Source organism: Syngnathus typhle, linkage group LG12 (genome assembly GCF_033458585.1).
Source record: "Syngnathus typhle isolate RoL2023-S1 ecotype Sweden linkage group LG12, RoL_Styp_1.0, whole genome shotgun sequence".
Lineage (NCBI taxonomy): Eukaryota > Metazoa > Chordata > Actinopteri > Syngnathiformes > Syngnathidae > Syngnathus > Syngnathus typhle.
Genome location: NC_083749.1, coordinates 2287113 through 2312291, shown reverse-complemented (window position 1 = coordinate 2312291; position 25179 = coordinate 2287113). Strand labels below are relative to the sequence as shown.

Sequence of the window (25179 nt, the reverse complement as noted above, 5' to 3'; positions counted from 1 at the left end):
GATTTTTATTTGTTTTTTCTTTCAATGCAAAACACGTTGACAAGAAAAGCACAATTGTTTCATTTAAAATATATGTGTGACAGTTACACAACAAAAACTTCAGTTTTAAGAATTTACCAGGATATTTGACAGTGATGTTATGAAACACATTTTGCATTAACTCCCTAATAACAAATATTGCAAAGTAGCATTAAGACAATATTTGAATGTTTTGGTCATAAACGTTACCACCAAAGTACAAAAAAAAGTTTCAAAAGAAAGTCTTGTTGGATTTAAAAACATAAATAAATTTGTATTGACAAGTTGCATTGTACTTGCAACTTTGCTTGTCAATTTGTGCTACCTTTATGCCACTAAAGAGCAACAAAACACTTGCGGGAATCCAGCCATATGGGCTGCACTCCCACTGTGAGCATTCACAGCCAGACAGAAGAAATATGACAAGAAATATGCTCTTCCCGCCCGATCGTTGCTCAAGTGCTATAAAAGAGTAAATAAATGGAATTGCAGAAGATTAAAACGGACGACTGTGACACGACCTCACATCGTTTTCCACCGTGGCTCGAATAGAATTAGTAGGACCGGGCGCTTGTTCAAATGGAAGACAAGTATTTTATCACTCAATGAAATCAACTGCTGACAAAAGACTTAGCTTGAGATGTAAACGGAAAACAATGTGAGAAAACGAGGTGGAGGAGCGCATACAGTCAAACCTGGAAAAAAAAAAAATGCTGCAAAAAAAAAAAAAGGATTTCATAGTAGATATTTTGAAAAAAATTGCGACTGCACACAAGCAGGAAAAGAAAAAATGGAAGCTAATGTTCACTTGGTATTCAAGGGGGAAAACACATTTTTCTTTGTTTTGTGTTTTGGACACTGTGTTTGGATTATAAACTAAAGTAGCGCTGACTACAAATCCCCTGAGTACCACATGTGGTTTTGTCTTTTATGGACTTTGTAAAATGTGAAGAGCAGAAAATGAAAGCAGTCCACGGGGGGGAGGAAACATTGATTTGCAGTGAACGCATCTGTTGTGAATTTCAATTATAGCAGGCGTACCAAACAATGCTTTTCTACAGCATGCCACTCTGTCTTTATTTATTTGGTTAACTAACGTGAAGAGTAAAACAAAAAAAATATTCATCTCAGAATTGTGCCATTTGAAAAGAAGCAATTGGAACTATGGAGTGGACCAATTCAGCAAACCTCATGATTGAAATGTTTGGATTGGCATTATGCAATAAGTAAACTCTTTAGAAATTGTTAGACCGCCAGATTGATTTTAGACACAACCAAACAAGAAGTACCCGGTCCCAAACTAAAACAACATTGAAAAGAAAAATAATAATAACACCAGAAGCTTCACGTGCTTGTCGCTTGCTGCAATCAATAATTGACTGGCAACAGCGACGGAGTCATCGTCTGGGATTTTCAGAAAAGCACAGTGTCAGGTTCACGCAACGCACAGCGGCTGCTTTGATGCCCCTTCAGGGAAGAGCTCTGACTGAAGTTTGTCTGTGGCTCTGTTGAAAACTTCATGCTGCGAGGGCTACAAAGTGCCGCGGCGTTCCGTCGGTTCAATGGCGTCACCAGGCCTGTGGGTAGCGAGACGCTTGAGATATTAATGACAGTTTACTTCAAATCTTTTATAGTTTTCCATCTGGAAAATCTCACAGATGAAAATCATTCACTGCGTAATGACCCAATTTGGATATTGTAGTATCAAGTCCTTTTCACACTGCACTTAGCTTTTGTGATCATTACCACGGGCCAGCACAAGGTGACCGAGCGCCAGCGTGGTCTTATTTGGCACTTGTTGCTAAGCGACTGAACAGGTCACAGTCAGGTGTCCGTCCCTACTAATTTTAAATCTAGTTGCAATAAAAAGCTTTGCTCTGAAGGAGAAGACGATAAACGAGATGCACGGCCATGACCCACATTCCTATTGTTAAAAATGCTCAAAGCAAACTCAACATTTTTATTGCATCGTGAAAGGCTTGTTTAGAATACTCGGAAATCTGTTGGCTAGCTTAGCAACCGGGTACTAAATATAGGCACGATTGCATGATTTTAGAATTCGGTCTTTACGCTTTCCTCACTCTGTCTGGTCCTGTTTCTATCCATAGCATGTTACATCTTTCATGAATTAATCATGATTAATTTTCAAAAGACAAACCTTTTTACGTTACAAATTGCACACACGCACCAAAATAATGCCTCACCGTGATGCTCTCCTGACTGTGAACATGTATCAGCCTCATCCCACTCATAGTTCTCATCAACAGAGGGCTTTCTCCTGGAGAGAGACAGAGAATGTCAAATTTTTTCAATCTCACCAAACACTTTCCACTACACGTACGGAATACGTTTCAGAATATTAGGACCAGAAGTATCATTTACACGGGAAACAAGCAACCCACTGTTTTTGGAGGTCTTACCTTTGATTTTTTGCAATTTGATGACCGTACGCATTCGGTGTGTTAGCCTGGCCGGCCTCCTGGACAGTTTCAGGTGAGCTGGTGTTGTTTGTGGAGAAATGACTGAAAGACAAGCGTCCATTTGCAGGTTCCATGCTTCCTCGGCCACTGCTTGCAAAACTACTGTAGCTGCCTCCGCAATCCGGCACTTCTTCGTAGGATTCGGCCTCCATTTGCAGCGTGGCTAGATTGTTTGGGGGCTTGTTGTCATGAAGTACAAAGTTTCGAGAAAAGTCAATCGTAGACTTTGGGTAACTCGTTGTGTTTTGGATGACGTCCTGGTATTGATCTGGCCATTTCGGAGGATTGGGTAAGACAGAAGCAGTTGTTTTGCGGTTACTAAGAGACCTTAACGGATTGCTAACGGGTGAATAGTCGGTAGTTTGGCTAGTAATGGGAACATTTGGAGAATATTTGGAGATATTGTTGCTGGGCGAACTTTGATTATCTGCATGCAAAGAGTCTGAGGAATGAGTGTGTTTTTCTTTGCTTAAAGAGTCTATCCACGCATCAGGGGTGAGAAAATCCGTGTCCTCGTATCTTCTCGTGTAGCGGCTGTGCCTTTTCTGCTTGGAATCGCATAGTGTTGAACCTTGGCTCACAGCTCTGCGCAGTTGCGGCCCTGAAGATTTATCTTGGTAGTAAAAACTCACGCTCCTTCTCATTTCTTCGTCGCCACTTGGGCGAGAGGATCCTTCTGGTACATGAGAGGCGATTCTGTGGTGTAGCTTTGGCTTTTTCGTGACACATGTTTCAAGCGCCGGCTCATCCACACTCATCTCAATACCAACATTCTGCTTAATGGGCTCGGGGAAGTCTTCCTCCGCATCTGGCCCTGCATCCAGAATCAAATTGGATCTTCGGCTATATTTTTGATGAAACGGTGGATTGGTTTGTCTCGGTGTCTCGGAGGAAGGTACATTTGTTTCCGAGAATATGGATTGCGGTACATCATGATCGCCCTGTGGTGTTTCCTGTACCCGTTTGTGTCTCATTGTCGGGGAGGCATGTGGGGGTGTTAATCTGTTATTGAAAGAATGGTCTGCTCGCTCGCCGGTTAAGGATGGAGTAGGATGTTGCTTACCAGCATATAAAAAGGAATTTGGAGGAGTGGAAGGACTGAAAAAGGTTCTGTCTGTGTTCATCGGAGAAAAATCATTCCAGTGGACAGAAGATGAGAAGTAAGGACTTGGCGACAGACCAAAGCTGTCCCCGTAGCTCTGTCGGTGGCTGCATGGCAAGGTATGTCTCTTGTAGCTGTGAAAAAGCTTGTTACTGCCAATCTCTCTCTTCTCAGGCACCGGCGTCTCTCTTATTATTTCTTCTTTGTACACTTTGTATTTCTGGAGTTCCCTCGCCAGCTCTTCCCTCTCCTTAGCTAATTTCAGGCAGTGAGTCAGGTTTCCTCTCTCTCGCTCGTGTTCCATTTGGAGAACCAGGGTGCTGGCTGTCGTCGAAGGCTGGTAATGGCCGAGGCTCGACCGTAAATGCGGCAGGACTGGAAATGTGGGAGATATTACTTTTTTGTGAAGGGAAATACTGGATCGGCTACTGTTGGAGCACAGACTGTTCAAGTCGGGAAAGCCGTCGTAATTCCCCGAATGATCGAAAATATCTCCATCCAGATGCCGGGTGTGGTCACAGGTTTGGCTCGATGCATTAGATTCCGATTGTTTGCGTGGTAGAAGATCCACAGAAAGAACAAACGGTGGATTTTTACCGTCTTGCTCCTCTGAGCGTAATGACGCAGATTTTTTAACATTTTGTGTGTCGTACGGGGTCATTACAAAGTGCCCATCTGGACTTCTGGTTATCAACTCAACAGAAGGAAAAACGGGGCATGATTTTAGACCCTGGAATTGATTGAGGCTTCTTCTGCGCTTTGAGAGGAGCTGCTGCTTATTGTCGTGGGTGAAGGAGGAACAATCTGTCTTGGAGGATGATGAGATGGTAGAGGAAGTGGTGGGATGGAAGATATTGGCTGGAAGTAGGCTTTTCTTCAACACACTGTCTGTACTGCCGGAGCCTGAAATCTTTCTGTGAGTGAGAGCAGGAACGAGGGGTGGAAGAAGAAAATAGTTAGAAATGGCAGAAGTGTCAGATGGAGAGAAAATAACAAGGTGAGAGCGAATGAGTCCAACTCAGAAAAAGCGCTGAGGGTATAAAAACGGATTCGCTAACACCGTCAATACATTTTCTGTAAAGAAAAATAAATAAGCAGATGGGAGGGAAAGGTCAACGGGAGGCATAGAGAGCACGTGATGAAGGTACTTACATTGATGGGGAGCACTTATAGATGGCAGGTGGGGGTTCTGGAAGGGAGGGGCGGGGCAAAATGGGGCAAAACCTTACAATCATACTGACCCAAAATTCAGACAATTGACCTCTAACCTGCGTTAAAATACACTTTATCATTTCACCTTTCTGAGTCTTTTGGCTTCGTAAATTCCTCCTGTGCTTGATGAGGTAGGCGAACCCCAAGAGCAAGACCAGCGCCAAACACATAAAACCAACTCCACCAAGAACGCCAGCCAGTAACGGTTCTGGAGACTCCAGCAGTCGAGATGAAGAGGTGTACATCTCCATTCCTGTCACGACACATTAGTTTATCAATGCCGATCTAAGTGAGCTAATTGTGATAGAAGTCGGCGAAAACCGGTCTCGACAAAATACGTTTCCTTTGAAAGATTAGAGGCAACAGCTACAAACGTTTTCAATGTATCGATGTCAAGAAGGGAATTAACATGGAGGGTTACCTTGGCAGATAAAAGAACAGCACGGAACGGTTCACTTGGTTTTGACAGCAAATGCCATTTCGTTTTATTTCAATTGGGCTAGTTCGCAAACTTCAACCAAAGTTGCCCGACTCAAATTTGAACCTGGATATTTGTATATATATATAAATATTTACATTTGTATGTATATTTATGTTGAATGAGAACCTGAGGGGCATGGTTGCTCCAACACTTACCCATGGTGGAGACATTGAGTGATGGACCGGGCTCGCTCAGTAGCTCTCCACGGCGAGTTAGCAGCCTCAGCTCATATACGCAGTCCTGAGAGCAACACACACACACACACACACACGCGCACACACGGGATGAAACCTCACTTTGTCAACACCACTGTGCTTGCAATGCTAATGAAGTTGATTTGAATTTGACTAGAAGAGAGCAATAGAAGGCGGCACAGAGGAAAAAACACATGAAGATTGATGGAAGACAATAGTCATTTTTGCCTAGTAGCGTGGATGATTGAGTCTACATAAGTCAAAATGACATCAGTGTTATGTATAGTATGTCAGCACTATAAATGATATTATTTTTCAAGGTACGCGGAACAATCGGTCAACAAACCAAAATACTTTCTTTTACCTTGTGCAGCCCCACAACAATGATCTCACTCCTGTTGGCACTTATATCTTCATCCAAATTGATCCAATCCTCTTGCTTGACACGGAACTGAAGAACGAACCCCGTGATGGGTGCAGGTTGCTCCAGCGGAGCGGCCCAGTGCAGAACAACACCTGCCGAGCCCAAACTAGCTGACAGCGAGGAAGGCGGCTTGGGCAGCTGACCTCTGCTTGCTGTGGGATCTGACAGGCGTAACAAATTGAGCTGGAGTATCTCTGAGCATGTTTTAAAAAACTCCAATAGAATAGTGAGATAAGTATTATTATTAATATTGTTATTATTTTTTTATTATGATTATTTTGCCACAAATATAATATAATATAATATAATATAATATAATATAATATAATATAATATAATATAATATAATATAATATAATATAATATAATATAATATAATATAATATAATATAATATAATATAATATAATATAATATAATATAATATAATATAATATAATAGTAAGAAATATTAATTCTGCTACAGAAAGATAAAAGGATGAGTGAAGAAGATACTGACCTAAGGTTCGCACAGTGCTAATCTCGCTAAAAGGTCCTGTCCCAACTTTGTTGTGAGACAGGACGCTGAACTGATACTCAGTGGCAGGAGAAAGTCCCGTCACCACCAAGGCAGTGCCGGAGACAGCAGGGACGGGCACCGAGAACCACTCGTGCTTCCCTTCATTAGCACGCGCTGAAATCTTTTTCACCCTGCAGAAGGAACAAGAGCGAGATGTGGAAACAAAAGAGGGGAGGGCAATTCTGGGAGTGTGCTTTTATGAAACATGACAGAAAAGTGGGTTCCATTAATCATTCATATTCGCCAACTGGAAATCTTTGTTTCAAAGACAGCACTGATGTATTTCCACTAATGCACAGAGTGCCACTCCAATTAGAGTGATTGTCGTTATCTGCAGCAGAGCAGAGGTCCCGCATATCTATTTTATACAGAGCAAAATAATTTGGACTCCTGAAGCCCCCACAAAAAAAAAAGATGATTCACCTATCCACCGCGGGAAAACCTTTGAAAATTATTCATCTAAGTCTTAATCTAAGGTGTGAAGCTCCTGGCTTTTCTTTCATTTGAGAGGTTAAAATATGAATTTATTAATGTGCTGGAGTTAATTATAAGGTTCTGGTTTAAGTAGGAAAAGTGTGATGGGTTGCTATTAACTGACACAGACCACCCACAACGATACAATCGTCAATATTTAATGCCTCAGACTTTTGTATTAGTCTTACCGTACTTTCATCTTATAAAGCGACCCGGTTTATTCAACTTCCATTTGACATCCATACATATAAGGCGCACTTGATTATAAGGCGCACTGACGATTTGGGATTTTTTTTTTCGTGCACCAAAAAAAAAACGGTACTTGTATTTACCCGAACATCCATTTTGTATACGACTCGGCTGGTTGGTAACCAATCGATCGCTCCAATCCCCTTTTAAATCAATATTACCATAACAGACTGTTATGCATGAATTTCCACACCAGTAATAAAGTTCTGATTCATACAATCCTATATGTGGAGTAACATCGTCTTATCAATAACCACTTAACGTTGAGATAGTGTGACCACTGAGTTATAAAACTCCGCCGTCACATTTTTTTGTAGCTGCCGTGACTTTCCAATGGGTAAATGAAATCCTCATCCCGAAGATCAATAGGGTAATATCGGCGCCGTCAATGGTTGCCATGGTTACAGCCAAGGCACAAATCGGAAGACTTTACAGTACCTACCAAACGGAAAACGTCTGTGCTGAACCGCCATCAAAGCCCGCTTCCCAGGAGATGTTGGCCCGCTTCACCCCTGGGGAGACGGAAAGGGATGTCGCTACATGGGGGCTGGTTCCTGTAAGGGGAAGAACAGAGAGTTCATGTAAATTGAGGAGAAAAAAAAACGGCACAGACTGGACCGTGTTTACCATCCGGAGGCAGAATCCAGGCTTGAGCGGTGCTCTCATAACCATGCGCCCTCACAAAAAAAAAGTCATTATACCTAATACAGCGGAACCTATAAGTCAAAAGTCCCCGAGGTTGTACAAGAAGAATACATCTTAAAGTCTCACAAAACCCGGAGGGGCAATTTAAATTGCCATCACGCATACAGAATACCTCGCAAAAGCTTAGTTCAGCAATCATCAAAAAAATAACCACATACAATTTTTTAGTTTAGTTTGTTTGTTCGTTCGTTTGTTTTGACATATATTCTAAAACACAGATTACGGATTATTTTACTGGCTCCCCTAAAAAAAAAATCTAGGAGTCAGAAAAAAAAAAAAAACATTATTTCTTCTTTGAGCTTCCTGCCACTCTTGCACATTTTGCCCATTAAACCATATTATTGAGCTTGCAGTCTGCAGCCATGCCGAACTGGATTCCATTACGTCGGAAGGGATCATTTATCGTCAACACGATAAGGAACAACAGCGCTATGTCGTAAAAAACAAATAAATAAAAATAGCACTCACCCAAGACAAAGATTTGAGTGAAGGCTTTTACAAGGGCGACACGGTTCGAAACACTGCATTCCCAAATGCCGTGATGGTCCTTAGTGAGGGGCCGCAGCGACAGTGAGCCGTTGGGCGTGACGGAATAAGCCAGAGGGCGAGTCAGGCCAACCTTGGAAAAAAAAATAATATCCTATCTTTAATTTGAAGTGTGCGTTATCCTCGAGGAACTACGTTAATTCCGCCGACTCAGTCGCGCTACGTAGAGTCGGCTATCTGATTTTACAATGAATAGCAGACTGGATTGAAAATTGGGTCATAAGTGATCGCTATCATACAAAGCCGTCTTCTCTACGCAATAAATTCTATTATGATCCCTGTGTTAGAACGCCAGGTCCCCGTAGCATGTGTTAATTAGCGCCAGGCAGATTGCCGGGAAAGTGGAATGTCGAGTTGCTTGTAATGGTCTGACTTCTATTATGGCAAATTGGCTTTTTAATTCTTGATGTACAAATATTTGGGTCTCTGAGAGCCTGCCCACCCATCAAGTGGGAAATTAAACAATCCAGTTAGTGTTTCATCTGCCTGTTTCTGTCTGCGGGCGGGAAATTTTGGCGCCGCCGTTACATAACATTTAACGACCGCCTCTATTGTGAGTTTCTATTTGGATAGCTGAATGTCAGGTAGCGAGGATTTGTTTTAAACTGGGTGAAGGGCTCCTTTCGATTTACCTTAGTCCATCGGACTTGGACCGTGGCATCGTCGTTGCCTTGACACGGGATGAGCAAGGTTCTCCCAACCTTCTGCTTGTACTGCTTCTCCGGAGTGATAATGAACGATGGGGGGTCCTGCGAATCGTCAAAGCAAAACATGGCAATGGTTTGCACTACTTAAACAGAATTAATGGCTCTCTTTGGACCAGATTATCTTAATAACAAAAGGATTAGCCACACAATTAAGCGACTAATTACACAACTATTGTTGTGACTCAGAGCCGGCTCTCATTAATGCCAAAGGGCACCGACGTCGACGTGAAAAGGTCAATGAAATGTCGTTCTTGATTCAGTGTGACAGATGCCATTTAGGTTGATTACAATCAAGTGGTCAACAAGGACCTATTTGTAAAATTACAGGGGCACATTCATTGTAATTTTACATCTTTTTAGAAAATCCAAGTCAAATTAATAAATAAATAATTACTAATAAATAAATAATAAAAAATGATGTCGTTTATACTTGTTTTTATGCCAGTCGTATCATTTTAGTTTGTCGTATATATATATTTATTATAAATGTTTTATTTATATAAATGTATTATTTCTTTATATAAAGGCCGGTCTGCGAAGATATTTCTTACACTGACATAAATGATAAATAACTTGTACCTGGAGAATGACCTGGGTCGGTCCGGATCGTCCCATGCTGCCATAGCTGTTGAACGGGGTGCAAGTATACACTCCCGTTGCATCGTCATTGACGGTGGCCATGAGCAAATTGCCTTCCTGTGTCACACTCCATCCTGGATACTGTAAGTGTAAAAAGTGTAAAAGAAATCCCGTAATGCTACCTCGGTTACTTAACGTGAATTTATTCATCATAGAAAACCAAATACCTGAACAGCTAAATTCTAAGAAGAAGCATCGCTTATATATATAAGGGCTTCAACTTTCCTTTCATCGTGTCAGTGACTTGTGTTAAGTTCTCATGGGCGTCACGGTGTCATCGTGTTTTTGACATGTGTGTTACTGTGACCGTGAACGTTTCTGACAGCGGTGTTGGAAGTGAAATAATTGGCAACAGTGTGACTCCGCATGCCTTTGTGTCACACCGCGGGAAATATATCACATTTCGTGTGGCATGTCTCGTCCACCGGGCAAAACATCAGACTAATTTAATCAAAGTTTGTGCGTGCAAAAATAAATGGTCGCAAACTTCATTGTGACTGCAAATGAAGCTGATGTAGAATAAACTTTCATTTTGGAGTAGCAAAAGACAAAAATGGGAGCACAGTGTCATCTTCCCACAGCAGTGTGTGACCAGGGTAAGGACGATGTGCCAGCCTGTCATGGCTCTTTATGGTTCTTGCACATACTGAGGGTCCCAACAGTTTGAAATTTGACATAATTTTCCAGAAGACTCTATCGGAAGAGAGCTCTCATGTGGTTTTACTCACCAAGGACAGGTCAAGTGGCTCTCCATCCTTGGTCCAATCCACACGCAGGAGGGGAGGCTGAGCTATTAAGGAGCAGTTAATCATGCCGGTCATGCCTGTGGGAAGATACGTTTCCCGAGGCATTCCAAGAGCCTGGGCTGGATCTGAGAAAGGAAAAAAAAAATGAAATTATTTTTTTAGTAAACACAGCAGATGATTCCATCCACACGGGAAGTTGCGCATGCTGGTGCGATCGCATACTGACCGCTGATTAATTTGGAGAACAGATTGTTTAGTCCTACTACATTTTACAAGTGTGAAAGGAACTTCCTACAGGAGGGTTTAACAATTCTCCATGAAAAAAAAATATATATACCATATTTTCCGCACTATAAGGCGCACCTAAAAACCTCACATTTTCTATTTATGGACCAATATGGATTCTTGGATGAGGACTAAGTTATTAAAGTGAGCTTTTTGTGTTTATTTTGTGTGTTCTGTGATATTAACGTTTGAGCAATGGTGAAGTATTGATATATTGTTCACTATTTCGAGTGTTACTATATTGTGATTGCATTAACTTTTGAGCAACGTTGAGTTATTTATTATATCCGCCTTATAATCCGGTGCGCCTTATATATGGACAAACTTTTCAAATGGGCCATTCATTAAAGGTGCGCCTTATAATCCGGTGCGCATTATAGTGCGGAAAATACGGTATATATAAATACATACGCATGACTGTGAGGACAGCAGAGGCAGTGGGTGGTGTCAGCAGGCCATTTGTGGGAGCGCAAGTGTAGTTCCCTGAATCCTCCGGGATGAGTCTCGAAATGAGGAGGGTTCCATCAACCATGATCTTCACGCGTGACTTCAACGACCTTCGAAGGAAAAAAACAAAAGAACAAACCAGCCACTTCAGAATCATCACACCAAGAAATTCAACTTTCATAAACTGGCCAAGGCCGTAAAACATTGTGGGAGTTTTTATGTTTTGTTGTTTTTCTAATAACACATGCTTGCTTTGACGTTGACCTTAACCGGTGACTGAATAGTGCTGTTAGCGCACCGTTTTCTTTTCTTTTTTTTTTTTTTCCCATACGAGCAATGAATCAAATGACTAATGTGAAGCGGTTAGTCCTTGCTGTGAACACGCAGAGATTTACCGCCAACTCAGTGGCTGTAAGCAGCTTTTTAGCCTCATTTTGCCACCAAATAAATGTGTGATTCAGTCTCGGTGCTCACATTAAAATGCTATCGAGCGGCAGACATCTGTTTCCACCACATAATCTCTTATAAACTCCCGCTGCGCAAAGCCACACAGGAAAATATAATGAGAGAAAATTGGAACGTTTACGTCGCTGTTATATAGTTTCAAATTTGGAAAAACAGGATGTGTTTCTCATTAATTGAGTTAAAAAAACAACAACGCTTTCTTACAGAAATCAAGTCCATCAAAAAAAAAAAAAAGTCTTTCTGCTCTCCAGATTTTTTCCCAGCAATCACTCTGTGAAAAGTGGTGGGCGGGTGGTGCGCTGACAATCATGCAGAACTCCAACGATTTTTTATTTTCTGCCACTTATATGGTAAAACGCTTTCCTATGTGTATTTTTGCCCTCTGTGATTTTAAGACTATTTTGTTTTAGTTTTTTTTTAAGTGACGTGAGCCAAACACGTTTTATGTTGTCGGAGAGCGTTTTGTGGGAGTGCCGACTTGTCACACTTATTCCCACTGTGCGTACTTATCTACAACAAGCTTGACATACACGCAATGGAACACAAGTGTCTGATGATATATGTACCAGTTGACACGCAAACACGCACACGTCGCTGAAAGAAAAATATATAATATGGATTGCGTACTTCTTAATGTATGACAAAAATAAATTATAAAAAACTCTCTTGAAATTTGTGATAGTGTCAAAAAAATTCATCTGCTTGCGCCTGTGTGACAAGTCAATTTTGTATTATTACAAATAATATTTATTTATTTAATTTTTCATTTATTTATTATTTTATATTATTTTTCCATTTTTTTTATTCTGAATAATACTACAAAGAAAACAGAGAGTAAAAAGTAAAGCTGCACACTTAATCAAATAAATTTTAGAACTGACTCGAGGTGGTAAACGTTGTCTCCTCCTTTCAGCCACACATAGGTCATGTTTGAAGGGTCAGCCACAGCCTGACAGTGAAGAAGTGCATCCTGCGATGCATTTAGAGAGCTACTTTTGGGAGGCACCACGATAACTGGGGGCCCTGGAGGAAAAGCAAAGACATTATATCACTTAAGAAAGTTGTCAGAGTTGTACTTAAAGCCCTTTTTCAAACCGATTCATGCGTTATATCCATTTGTGGCTACACTTCTGCTTAATTAGACTGATAAATCACAGTATCATCATGTTAAGAAGCTACAGTGGAATTAAAGCTCCAAAATGTACCCTTGAAAGTTCAATCTGAATACTAAGAGAGATAATAATGATATAAATGAATTAAGGACGACAATGTTAAAACTTCCCAAGGGTTTACAATCCTCTGGTAGCATGAAAATAGAGGAGCTGTGAAGTCTGTTGCGCAATGGCTCCATTTAAATGATGGGAACAAAGCTCTAAACGCGATGGTGTGTATTATTTAGCGTCTATATAGGAGGGCCGACTCATCCTATCTTTTTAAATATGCGCATTGAGTTTGAAGTCATTTAATGCTTGGTGGATGTACACGAGTGACAATGGTATTATAATTGCCAATAGAAGCCACGAGGTGGCGCCAAAGCATTGGAACTATATGAAAGAGCAAATAGGTGAGCTTTTCAACAAATAATGGATAAAATAATGGATACAAAATTCTGATGAGGCTGATATTTGACATGACATTACTGCTAATGTGCAGTATAGTATGATACTTGTTGAAATTTTGTCCCACCCTGAATGCATGCAGGCCCATGAAATCCCATTTAAACATTTGTGTAGTTCCGTGCGTGCCTGGAGGGGAATTTCCCTAGCATGAATTTCTAAAGTTTGCAATTTCAGAACATTTCATGCAGTGGAGTGTAATCCAATTAGAGGCCCTTGCACATCACTATGCAATACACTGTCAAATGTTCTGGTGAAAATGTTCTCAAAGCTACTGTGTTATGGCAAATCGGAAACATTGGAGAAGACCGTTTGGCAGCAAGTCAGAGTTGAGGAAAGCATCTTGAGCAGCCGCGACAGGATTCCGCTACCATAGCGCTTGATAAGCCAAATTGGCCTTCCAATGTTCTCAGACAATTGTTAGATGGGGGGGCTGCACTGACTGAACCTGACCACCTATAGCGGCTAAGTGCAATTTGAAAAGCTTCTTGCTAATATAACCGAAAAAAAAAACTAAATTTGAGATTTTTTTGGAGTCACTGATGACAGCTGGTATAATATTGGCGGTATCAATGTCAAGTGCTAATAATAGTGTTCATCTTGAGAGTCCTTCCCTATGATGATGCAAGAGAGGGAAACAAAATAAATTGCATCGGCTCACAGCCGCGCAAGTGCAGACATGAGGCATCCCAAAGGAAACATGGCGGCAGACAGATTGACAGGCGGCAGAACGGATCGAAAGACAACCGCTTACTGACCTTTTATCTTGACTTTTGTTTGGAGAGTGGCGTTTCCCTCCGAGTTGGAAGCGTGACAGGTATACTGTCCAGCTGAGTGCGCGTTCACTGCTGTCAGAGATAAGCCTTCTTTCTGGTAAACAAGATTTGACAGACATAAAGAGGTGGGAATGTAAAACTACATATTGAGAGATATTTGTTGTGTCCAATCATACCTGATCATTCCCTCTTTGAATCACACTTCCATCCTTCAACCAGGTGATGGTTGGAACAGGGTTGCCAACGGCAACACAGGTAAGAGAGAGGTGACCTCCGACCACACTCTCCAGGAGAGGAGGCGGGGTTTTGGTGAAGCTAGGGGCCGCTGGAGAAGAAAACTAGCTTAAGTTCTTTATTGAAAATGTCAAATAAATCAAATGAACAGCTAATTTGCCTCACCAATAACAGAAAGCAGAATCCATGTGCCGTTCCGAAGCTCCTCTGTGGGTTTATCTAACAAAAGGATCCGGCACTCGTACGGGCCCTGGTCCTCTAGTTTTAGACTTTCCAACCTTAAAGTGCTGATGTCCAACAAAGAAACCCGCCCTACAAAGATATAAACAGCAGCTTGCAACATTATGCATATATTTATACGCGTATATATACATAAATAACACATGCACATAGTACGCCCTCGGAAATCTAATCTCACAGTTGCCAGGTGATGGCTCCCTTGACATGTTAGCTTTTTTTTTTCTCATGCACAGGAGGTGAAATTGTCCATTTGAACAATACCTAAAGGACACATCGTCCTCCATCTCTTAAAACAGAGATTACAATGATATCCTTGTGTGAGATGCTTAAAACCAGATTCAAAGTTTTGCAGAAAGTGTTGATCCTGACCGCTTAGAGAAAAGCAGGAAGTGGATGTTAGCTATGTCGTTGACGATAACACACCCTATTTACTTTTCCAGGCTGCCAAAGGCAATCAAGTCCACAGGGAATGGTAGACAGGGTGGAGTTACAATCGGGTAAAATACACTCCCATTCCAGGCAGGATTTCAAAATGCAACCTTGGGCACATGCCACTTGAGTCCGCTCATGTTTACTTGCTCGGTGCGGGAAATAGCTCACTGTAGTACCACGGGTGGAAAGGTTGGGCTGGGGCAACAAAGGTGACTGATAAAAGAAGTGGAAGAACATAAGATACAGTGACGCTGCCAACTGAAAAGTCCGTTTAACAAATGGTGTCATCTAGCGCACTTAAAAATACAACAACTGGTTCATGAAGCATATTTGAAGATTCATTTGCCCAGCACTAAAAAGGCTGAAACAAACGCGAGTCATCCCAGTCGATGAGAGGAAGTCCTGCTAACTACGCGTGAAATGTTAACATCTGAACACAGTCTGTTATCGCCGATTGGATTTAAGCGGGAAGAGCTCACGCGGATCAATACACAGCTGTGTTTATTTTTCATCGAGTATAGATACAAGGGGGGGACGGGGGGGGCTCGTTTTCACACAGTTGACACTAATCCTCCGTTTTTTACAGCTCTCTCAAAAACAAATACATTCAAAGTCTTTGTGGCTTTTTGGTGAGCGATGGGCTACAAATCCATTTAAATCCAACCCATTGGCAAGTCGGAACGTTATCTAACCCAAAGATTAATAACGGACATGATGAGCCTCTATTTGGAAAAGCTCCACTGCCCATTTATGTATTTATTTATGATACGGTCACAAGGAAACAACAGTGGAAGTGTGGAGCCGAAACCCCGGCGACACCTGAGTACATGACCCGAGGAGTCGAAATCCACACCTGTTGTTCTTTTAAAGCGCTGGTTTCCCATGATGCACATGTTACTCCCACAGCCGTGCGGCTGTGTGAGGCAACAGATTACAAAGAAGCCCTTTCAAACCTTTTGTACGGCTGCAGGAGAGTCGTTTTTTTGTTTGTCACCAGAGCAGAGGCAGATAAGTTTACGACTTTTTTTTTCTCTCTCTCTCTCTCTCTCTCTCTGCTGGATGATTTATGGCAGTGTAGCAGTAGGCAAACCTTGCAGAGTAAATTACAGGACAAAGGTTAAAGAAATTGAGGAGGTCCAGAATAACGAGAATGTTTTCCCTGCTTTATCTGACACGGTAACATCAAGTGTTATAAAATATGACCTCAGAGCATGTTGATGGATAATGCGTAAAAGGGCGACTGTCTTTACAGCCTTTGACTGGGAAATAAATTCCGCTCCACTCCTACATAGAGCAGTTCATCGGTCAAGGTTCATGCTGATGGAAACGATGGTGTCATGTTTCCTGGTCAGGTAAAGGGGGGGAGGAGCTGAATACAAAAATATCCCTGTTGTTGCGCTCTGCTTGGTGGGGCCCGTAAGGCTAGTTTGTTTTTATTTAAAGTCGTGTTCTGAATACTGGATTTTTTCATTTGATTTATTTTTTCATTTGATTTATTTTCATTTGATTTATTTTTTAATTTCATTTGTTTATTTATTTTTTACTTTTTTAAATGTATTTATTAATGAATTAATTAAATGTGTGGTTCTATTATTTCAAACAGCCCCTCCGAAAGTACACCGCCACCATTTTGACTCACGCCTTGCATTGCCTCTGGAAATCTCAACATGACATTTAAATGAGCCACCGAGCGCTTTCTCTTCATTTCCTCAAAGGTGTTGACAGCGAAAGCACGGCAGCATGAAATATATTTCCATCTTATCACAAAGATGGAAAACATTGCTTTCATATGTGCTGAACAGCGCTGACATAGAAAGCAATAAATGGCCAGCGCCTCGGGGAAAATCACAAAGACACTTAGGAAGATACAACACCATGATGGAAAGTCGAGTATCACGTTGATGTATTCTTTTTTTTTTTTTTTTTCAAAGATGCCTCTATAGTAAAAACTGATGAGTGAGAAAAAATTAGTTTCATCCTTCTGCTAGGCTTTTATAATAACTGGCATATTCTACCGAGGTCACTAGGTGCCATGACGGAAAACATTGAATGATTAAATCTAGCCGTTCGTCTCATCATAGGTCAAATAGATTATGTGAATGAAACCGAGGGTTAAGCCCGTAAAAATGTCTGTCTTCAGGTGCATAAGTAAAATTTTAAGGAAGATAAGAGAAGTGCTCAGACAAGAGATAACAACCAACCATGCTCTTCTTTTGTCCATTCACTATTGTTGAATTTGCAGGAGAAGTAAGCAGAAGTAGTCTTAAGCGGAAGTAGACATTGATAATTATTTCCCCGCAAGATATTCTTTGTTTTCAGGACTGTTGGCATAAAACGATGATAATGATCATGATGCAACCAAAGTAGGTCCTTGTAAAAGTGGCTACTTTTGAAATAGCAGAATGGTGGGGCTTCTGTCTTTTCTCAAAGAACAGCATTTTCTTCTGCATTCAAATCATTGTGAGTTTATTTCACCAAGGTTGTGGTGTCGGGAAAAAGAAATTGGCACAAAGACCAGATGGCTTTGCGTTGACATCCACTGGCGGAGCTAGAGGGTGGCCATCGGGGTACTCCTTCCCCCTTTCCCAATCCAGGTATAGAAGACTGCAGTGTTTGCTCACCTTCATATTGCGGATGGACTCGAGGTGCATAGGATCCAAACTTCATCAGCACGGGGACGTCGAGCCCTTGTCGTACCCATTCAACCACGTGCAGTGAGCCAGATGAAACAACAGCTGAGTAAGATGGACCGACGCTGCAAGTCAACTCCGCCTCGCCGTTGACCTTTCCCCGCACTTCTGGCATTCTCCCATCAACAGTCCCTGTAGAATTATAAGAAGGGGGGGAAAAAGTCATGTGGAATCTTTTTAAATAGCGCTCAATGGACTGCCTATTTCTGTAAAATGTACTTACAGACAAGACAAAAAAGAGCCACCACTGATAAAGTCTGCAAGTAAGATCTTCTTGACCCCATATCTGTGGTTCAAACCACCTGAAGCATGCTCAATCTGTTGGCAAAAAAAAGCACCCAATTGTCACGCTCACATGAATAACTTTTGCCGCACACACACGCAAACGACCATCTGTGAAAGCAAAGCGCTCCGCTTTGAGCTTCTATTTCTGTCATGATTTTACAGACACCGGGAAAGGAGCCTTTTGATTTTTATATCGCTTTCAATGATTGGAATTCGTCCCATATCATTACACAAATGGGCATAGTTGCCTCAGTAAGCCAGAAAACAACCCAGGCCCTTATATCTTGAAAGTAAATGTCATAAATGTCGTTTAAATCTTCGGAGAGTCATGTGCATAATGACATCGTAGTGTTTTATTTAGAGCGCATCAATGAAGTCATTTGGCTCGCCCAGCACTTAAGGATAAGATGAACATCAATGGTTAAACAGAGGCGGAGCTACATGGTGGCCAGGGGTGGCAATGGCCACCCTTGGTCACTCTGTGGCCACCACAAGGAGAAAAATTTGATACGGCTAATTTTAATGCCGTTTTTGCATATTCTTAGACCCCTTGATTGTCTGCGATTGTTCATATACCTGAATTATTTACATCATCCATGTAACTATATAGTTAAAGTTTCTAAACCAATTCCTCGGAGCTTCCCCACAAAGATCCTTTGTATTTCGTATCAAGGACATAGATAGATGAGTGAGAACAAATAAAAATGTACTGGAGCTTACAAAGTATCCTTGCAAGCCACCTCTCTTTGGAAGCAAAGGTTTTCCAGCCACAAAGCTATTGTCACAGCTCTTTGTAAATGAAGGTCACATTGAGGATAATAACTGAGATCAAGAGACATCCTCCCCTGACGACTGTAAGGTTGCTCCTCTTGCTGTTTTTTGACGACCGCTCGACAAAATACCCTTCCGTGAAGTTTAATTGATAGAGTCCCTGTTTGGATAAAAGAATATCGACTTAATGCTGCCAATGTCATTCGACTACAATGAATTCGTGCCCCGACATATACTATTCTGGGTTTCCCCCTAAAGCAATCGGGGCACCGAGAAAGGACCCCTGGTTGAGGTTTAGCAGACCGAAGCTGGTGTTTTTAAACAGCTGATTTAGCAGATCGATCCAAGCTAGCTAAAAACACTGTCGGAGATTTCCCTGACTAGTGTCCCATGGCGGTTGTCAAGCTGGGGGCTGGATTGACTTTATTGAGATAGTGACTATGTGATCTATGTTTTGGAGCTAAGCCCATGAAATAAAGAAGATACTAAGACACCGTTTTAGATTGGAGGAAAAAATACATATAGTAGCCCACCTCTAACGATAAGCATTTGCAAGTCATCCTGAAAAATGTGGTGATTTCCTCCGTTGATGGACTACTTTGAAAGGTTAAGAAAAGTCAAAATATGATTAAGAAGTGGCGCATCCCTCAGAGCTTTCCTGAAATAGAGGTAAAAGCATCAATGTTTGCTTTGACGTGTCAGAGCTACTCTCGTCTTATATATATATATATAACCCAAAGAGAGAGCAACATGTTTTTTTCTCTCAAAGAGCACTAAGCCTCAAAGGAAATACCCGCATGGGAAAATACCAAACGACGGCCGTTGACACATGACTGCCAATGGCCTCCTTGTCAATACCCTTGACATCAACAAGTATGACTGCCTCAGAAGTCTCAACATAGACAGAAACCGTGTAAAACTTGTATCAAATGAGCATTTCCCAAGCTGGGGCGTGTTTATCTGATATGCGGAAATTGGGTTAATGGGAGCTAGCATACGCGTACATGCTAACGCATGCTAGCTACCCTAACAATTTAACGTGGCAACTACTAAAATTGTAGTCCAAGATGTGTTAACAGCATGTTGTAAGTGCATTTTAAATAGAATGTCGGCTACTTTCCGCTTATTTCGCTACTAAGTCTGCCAACTGCTAGAGCCAGCCAAGACTTTCCATTTAGGCAAGATGGCCGCGCACTTGACATCGTGTGGGTGTCTTCGTCTCGTCGGTTATAATGTGGGATGAGGGTTCGTCAGTGTGTGAGGAGTGCAAGTACAGAGGCACAAAAGGAAGTAAGAAGGCCTTTTTCGGTTTCCGCTGTGAAAGAAGGAAAAAGAAAATTCCAAGTTTATCTGTGTTATAATTTCAATGCTAGTTGACTTTTTTTTATTTATTTTTAATTAGTTGAGAAAAGACCCCCCTCCCAATTTCTGTCACAGCCAATATGCATAGCAAAGATGTTTAATTTGCCAGCACAAGGTTGACGGACACTTTTATTCCACTCTGCCAGCGATATCGGAAATGAAAGTTAGCTTTTTTTTTTTGCCGCAGAAGTGAAAAAGTTGTCAGCAGAAGGTGCTCCCTCGGAGAACAAGAGCGAATCGGGTAGGGCGGATCAAGTCGTAAATCTTTGGGAAAATAATAACTCACTTTCTGTCAAATATGAATTAGGCAGTCCAAGTTAGATTAATGATGTGTGGCATATTTTCTTGATTGCAGCCTGCCACGGTGTCAGTGTGGGAAATACATCACAATGTGCTTGCAAACTTTCTGGAAGCTCTTTTTCATAACCGCCTCTCAAAACTACAAAACAAGTCCATCGAGATGTCACTATTGATGGCCAAGATTTAACGTTAATGGCAAAATAGTTACTGAGGCAATCGAGGATTGCGTAACAGCTATTGTGAAAGGACAGAAAAAGGAGATCGATATGAGGAAAACATTCTGTAGCATGAAAATGACTCAATCGGAATCCGTCAAGCAACCAGACGAGGTGAAAAATATTGAACGGCAACACGGCCGGGTTGCTCCCTTGACATTTGCTTGGACAAACGTTCCCGCCCCTGCGCTGATTAACGCAAGCAAGGTGACAGCGCCACAAAACATTTCGAATCATCATAAATGAGAAGTTGATTCTCTAACAACCCCCCCTCCCATTCCCCCATCTTGATTTATCAACTGAGACGGCCAAAGACAAGCTGTAGAGTGGCGCCAGTGTTGCCGTTTTAATCTACATAAGGAGCGAAATTGAGGAGCAGCTGATTGATGGTGTTATTGAAACACATCTATCAGCAAGTTCTGCCTCCTCGATCTGTGAGGGCAGCTCTAAAAGAAGGTCCCGCGTTTGTTTTGGGGGGATTCAATTATGAATCGTACCAGTGTCTGCTCTTGTTTGAGTCCGTGCATGCGAAATTTCCTTTAATATTGTCCCAGGTATTGATTTAAACAGTGAGTCCCTAAAAAGGAAACCAATCAGTGTTTGCTCACTGACTTTGGACTTTTTCCAAGGCTGCTCCTGACAGCAAGTTCAACTGGACATTAACCCCTGAAAGTAGGGTGACCAAAAAAAAAAAAAAAACACCATGTGATGCCACCAAAACAAAATGAACACCATTTGGTCAAAGGAACATCCGTCGTTTTTATACCAAGCACATATTTTGAGTACGAAAAGCGTTAATGTGTCAGTGATGCACTTTCTGATCGAGTATCGATACCGAGTATCGGTTTCATGCCCGATACCTGTCCTTAATTCCAGGTATTGTATTTGAAACAATACTGGTAACCTCTTGTGGGCATTTTTACAATCAGGAACTAGAAATGAGAAGGATCGAAGAAGAGAGAGTGTCAACAGTACCAATAGTATCGGTACTTGGTATCGGTGTGAAAAAAAACTGATATCAAACGTCCCTGCTTTCTCCATCTAAAAAATAGTTCTATCACTATAAGTCACCGGTATAAACAGATGAGGAAGATAAATTTATTTATTTACAACCAATCGTTTATTTATTTATTCATAACCAATCATTTCTCCGTAGATTTGTCAAACTTTCGTGCCGCTTATCCTGACAAGAAAAGTTTCACGGGATATTTGAAGGTCACCCAACATACCACCTTCCATGCTACCGTTTATTTTGGTTTATTCTCACTAGGGTTGCTGTCAATGACGATATTTACTCGTCCAAAATCACCTTGTAGAGAGACTCCAGATCTCACGTGACCCAAGTTGAGGACAAGTGCTATAGAAATAAGATGGCTGGATGGATCATTTAAGAAGCCTCTAAAGGACTGCTAATCCAGTTGCACAAAAGATGGGTCTTAGTCATCACAGTCATTTCCATTCAGCCATTTTTTTTTTGTACAGCAGTGATTCCATTGAAAAGCAAGCATTCATCCAAATGTACTTGTCAAATAAGTCAAATTGAAAAATGTGGTTCTTCTTTGGGTCACCTCTGATAAAAACAAATATGGCCCTTCTCGGGTTTCTCGGTATTGCAACTTATTGATCTGTAATAACGTATCGGACCCATAACAAACAAAGATAATCAATGGAATATCGTGAGGTCATTTAAACGCATCGTACCTGTGGCTTGGTAACACTCCGGCGGCCTTCGAGTTAATTAAAATTTTTTAATCCTTTGTACATTCACCAGTCTGACCTGACGTGAGTCATGAAGAGCATCTGGCCTTGGTTCTTTGTTGTTCTGAGAACCAAGCTGAAAAGTGATACCTGTGGTGAACCAGAGCAGGTAACAGGTGTCCGTTTCTCATCCAGGTAACCAAGTGAGCCGCTCCACCGCTCTCGTGTATCCTCCCTCCCTCCTCCCCAGAGCGCACGGCCGCCCCTTTGCTTGTCAAAGTCAAAAGTCCTCGGCCACCACATTTGCATTTAAAGCACGCCCTTAAAAGCCAACACAAACGCACGAATTCAAATGTTTTTTGTTTTTTTACCCGTGACCTAAATCCCCCCTGGATGCAGGTCCATTATATGAGCGGCCACAAGAGGGTGTCATTGCGCTTGTTTTAGAACAATACCCGGAGCTAGAGTGCATAAATGCAAAAGTACAGTGATGTGGTGATAGCTCGATCTGGATCCTATTCGGTGACAGAAGATGTTGCAAATACAATTGGCTTCATAAGCAGTAAAACATAGACTCCATTAAAATATATTTGAGTAATTACTGTGTTCAGTGACCTTCTATGTAATCTGTCACAAAGATAGTAAAGAAAATTAATTTGCAAATGTTCATTAATCATTCAACAAATTCCATTTGTTATCAGAGATGCCAGTTAACTTTTCTAGATTATTTTTATATATGTGTAATTTGTTGCTTGACTGAATTTGTTTTATATTAAAATTAGAGCTCAAGCAACAGCACTATTTTTTTTTCAGGATACGAAGTAACAATCTAAATTCAGTGTAAAGCGAATTTCATCAATGAATAGTATATTCATTATAAATAATCAACATGCAAATGCTGCCTTTTAAATATGACCCTTGGAGTTCAGTGTGGATTTTGCTTGCTCTCAAGGTCATTACTTGAGCAATATTGCTGCTGCGACAAAAGCAAAAAACTGCTCCTGGTTTTTTACAAGCTTGTGGAGCGAAGCAGACACCATCATAAAGATAAAGCTTAAATCCGGTTAAGTCCACCTCGGGATACACGAGGAGTGCCATCTTTGAGTAGCGTAACACTTTTGCCTTATGCCTTTTGTCTTCTACTACATTACACGCTTGGAGAAAAAAAAAGCAGCAGGCGGTACTTTATGGAGACTTTTGAGGACGAGTGGATGCTTGGGTAGTCAGCAACTTTGGCTACAATCAGTCACGGAAGTCTGGCGTGTCATCGTAGGAGTAACCTCAGTATCCCTTGGGGTGTAGTAGGCGAGTCTCAAGTGGGAAAAGCCTGGAAAGAAAACAAGAAGGCTCTTGATGGTCCGATCTGGGTGCTGAGTATATACAAAGAAAAGTGCTAGGTGAACAAATTTGTTGATATTTTTCTACTTGCTTGCCCAGAATTGAAATTGCAAGCTGTAACCATGTTCACAAAGAGCAACAGTGTTTTTGTTCACCACAAGAGGGCAGTCCTGAGCACAGTGTAGTTTTTTTACCCAAGCCTATTTTGATGGGGTTGATGCTTAATTTTAAATCATAGTTTTTGACATAACATTTCAAAATAAAACATGATGAATTAGTGTATACATTAGTTTTAGACCACCTGCGCCACAAGTTAGACCTGCTTTTATTTGATCTAAGGGCGCGTCTACTTTCTAATTGACAGCTGCACCATGGGAACACCCCGCCAGGCCGCAACAACAGTCTGCCAAATTCCCTAACACTCATGCCTGGCTAAAATAATACAGCCGCAATGTCACAGTTGATGTAAGCACATTGCAACTCCTCACCTGATTCATTGTCTGAACTAAAAGTGTTTTTTTTGTAATATATATAAATGGTGCTGCCTCTACGTCAGAGCCCATTTTCTGCAAACGCAATCTGCAGCCACATTAACCCCCGACTGATAATTACGAATTTGATACGTTCAGACTTTTATCTCCCACGTGGAGATGTGAATTTCCAAAGTAGAACACGCAGTGGGGTATCCGCATGGGTTGGCACCCCGGGGTATAAAACATCAGACTCATATTTGAAAATACACGAAACTGCGATAGCCAAAAAAAGCAACGTTGAGGGGAACCAGCAGGAGCACAATAAAAAGCAGAGGCAAACTTGTTAATTACATGTTTTGAAAGTACGGTTAACTCTAGCGGGTGTTTTAATTACTGCCGTGTTTGAAATCATGAGTCAGGACCTGGTGAATAAGACTAAAATGAAAACAAAATATTGATATCTAGAACCTCTACAAAATGTGTTCAGTGAGTGGAAAGTCAAAGTTTTCACAGCAATCACAAGTTGAATAAATATCTCAAATTTGCAGCTGCCTTCGATTCAAACAAATTTAGCAACCCAAAATACTTGGAGCAGCAATCAAAAATGACTCAAGTTTGGGAATTAAGTCAAGCATATAATTGCCCGCTTTGGGCACTCTCTTTTGTCTTTGCATTTGCCTAACTGATGATTTATTGATTCTGTTTTTAGGGGGTGAGATTAATGAAACCAAAGTAATCATTTCAAATGTAATTTGCCTATGTTTGGATCCCATGTTTAATTCAGTTGCCTCCCAAATAAAGCCTTGAGTGCAGATGGACTTAAAGAAACTTTTTTGTTTACTCTTTGCGGGTGAAAAAGGACACATTTTTGAATCACTACGATTCGTTCCAACTGAAACAAAACACACCCTACTAGCTCTCGATGTACACTACATTAAACGGAACTCAGCTAAGGGCGTGCAGAGGTGAGTCATAATTCTCTCAAAGCACAAGCATCTAATTTCACATCTATTTTAG

At 41.3% G+C, this 25179-nt stretch overlaps 1 protein-coding gene across 1 annotated transcript; it reads right to left on the bottom strand.

Annotated features, from left to right (window-relative positions):
- On the bottom strand, positions 1 to 22580 carry igsf9a (immunoglobulin superfamily, member 9a). Its single transcript, XM_061294091.1, has 21 exons — positions 22355 to 22580; positions 17944 to 18038; positions 17652 to 17852; positions 14524 to 14670; positions 14301 to 14449; positions 14107 to 14218; positions 12614 to 12755; positions 11232 to 11377; positions 10518 to 10660; positions 9730 to 9870; positions 9076 to 9192; positions 8366 to 8516; positions 7635 to 7746; positions 6410 to 6600; positions 5852 to 6072; positions 5449 to 5533; positions 4898 to 5065; positions 4753 to 4789; positions 2439 to 4514; positions 2223 to 2296; positions 1 to 1595 (listed from the first exon to the last, which is right to left on the bottom strand). Exons 2-21 carry the CDS (start codon positions 18002 to 18004, stop codon positions 1432 to 1434), a joined length of 4638 nt encoding a protein of 1545 aa, XP_061150075.1. The 5' UTR covers positions 18005 to 18038; positions 22355 to 22580; the 3' UTR covers positions 1 to 1431.
- Positions 22581 to 25179: the final 2599 nt, after the last annotated feature.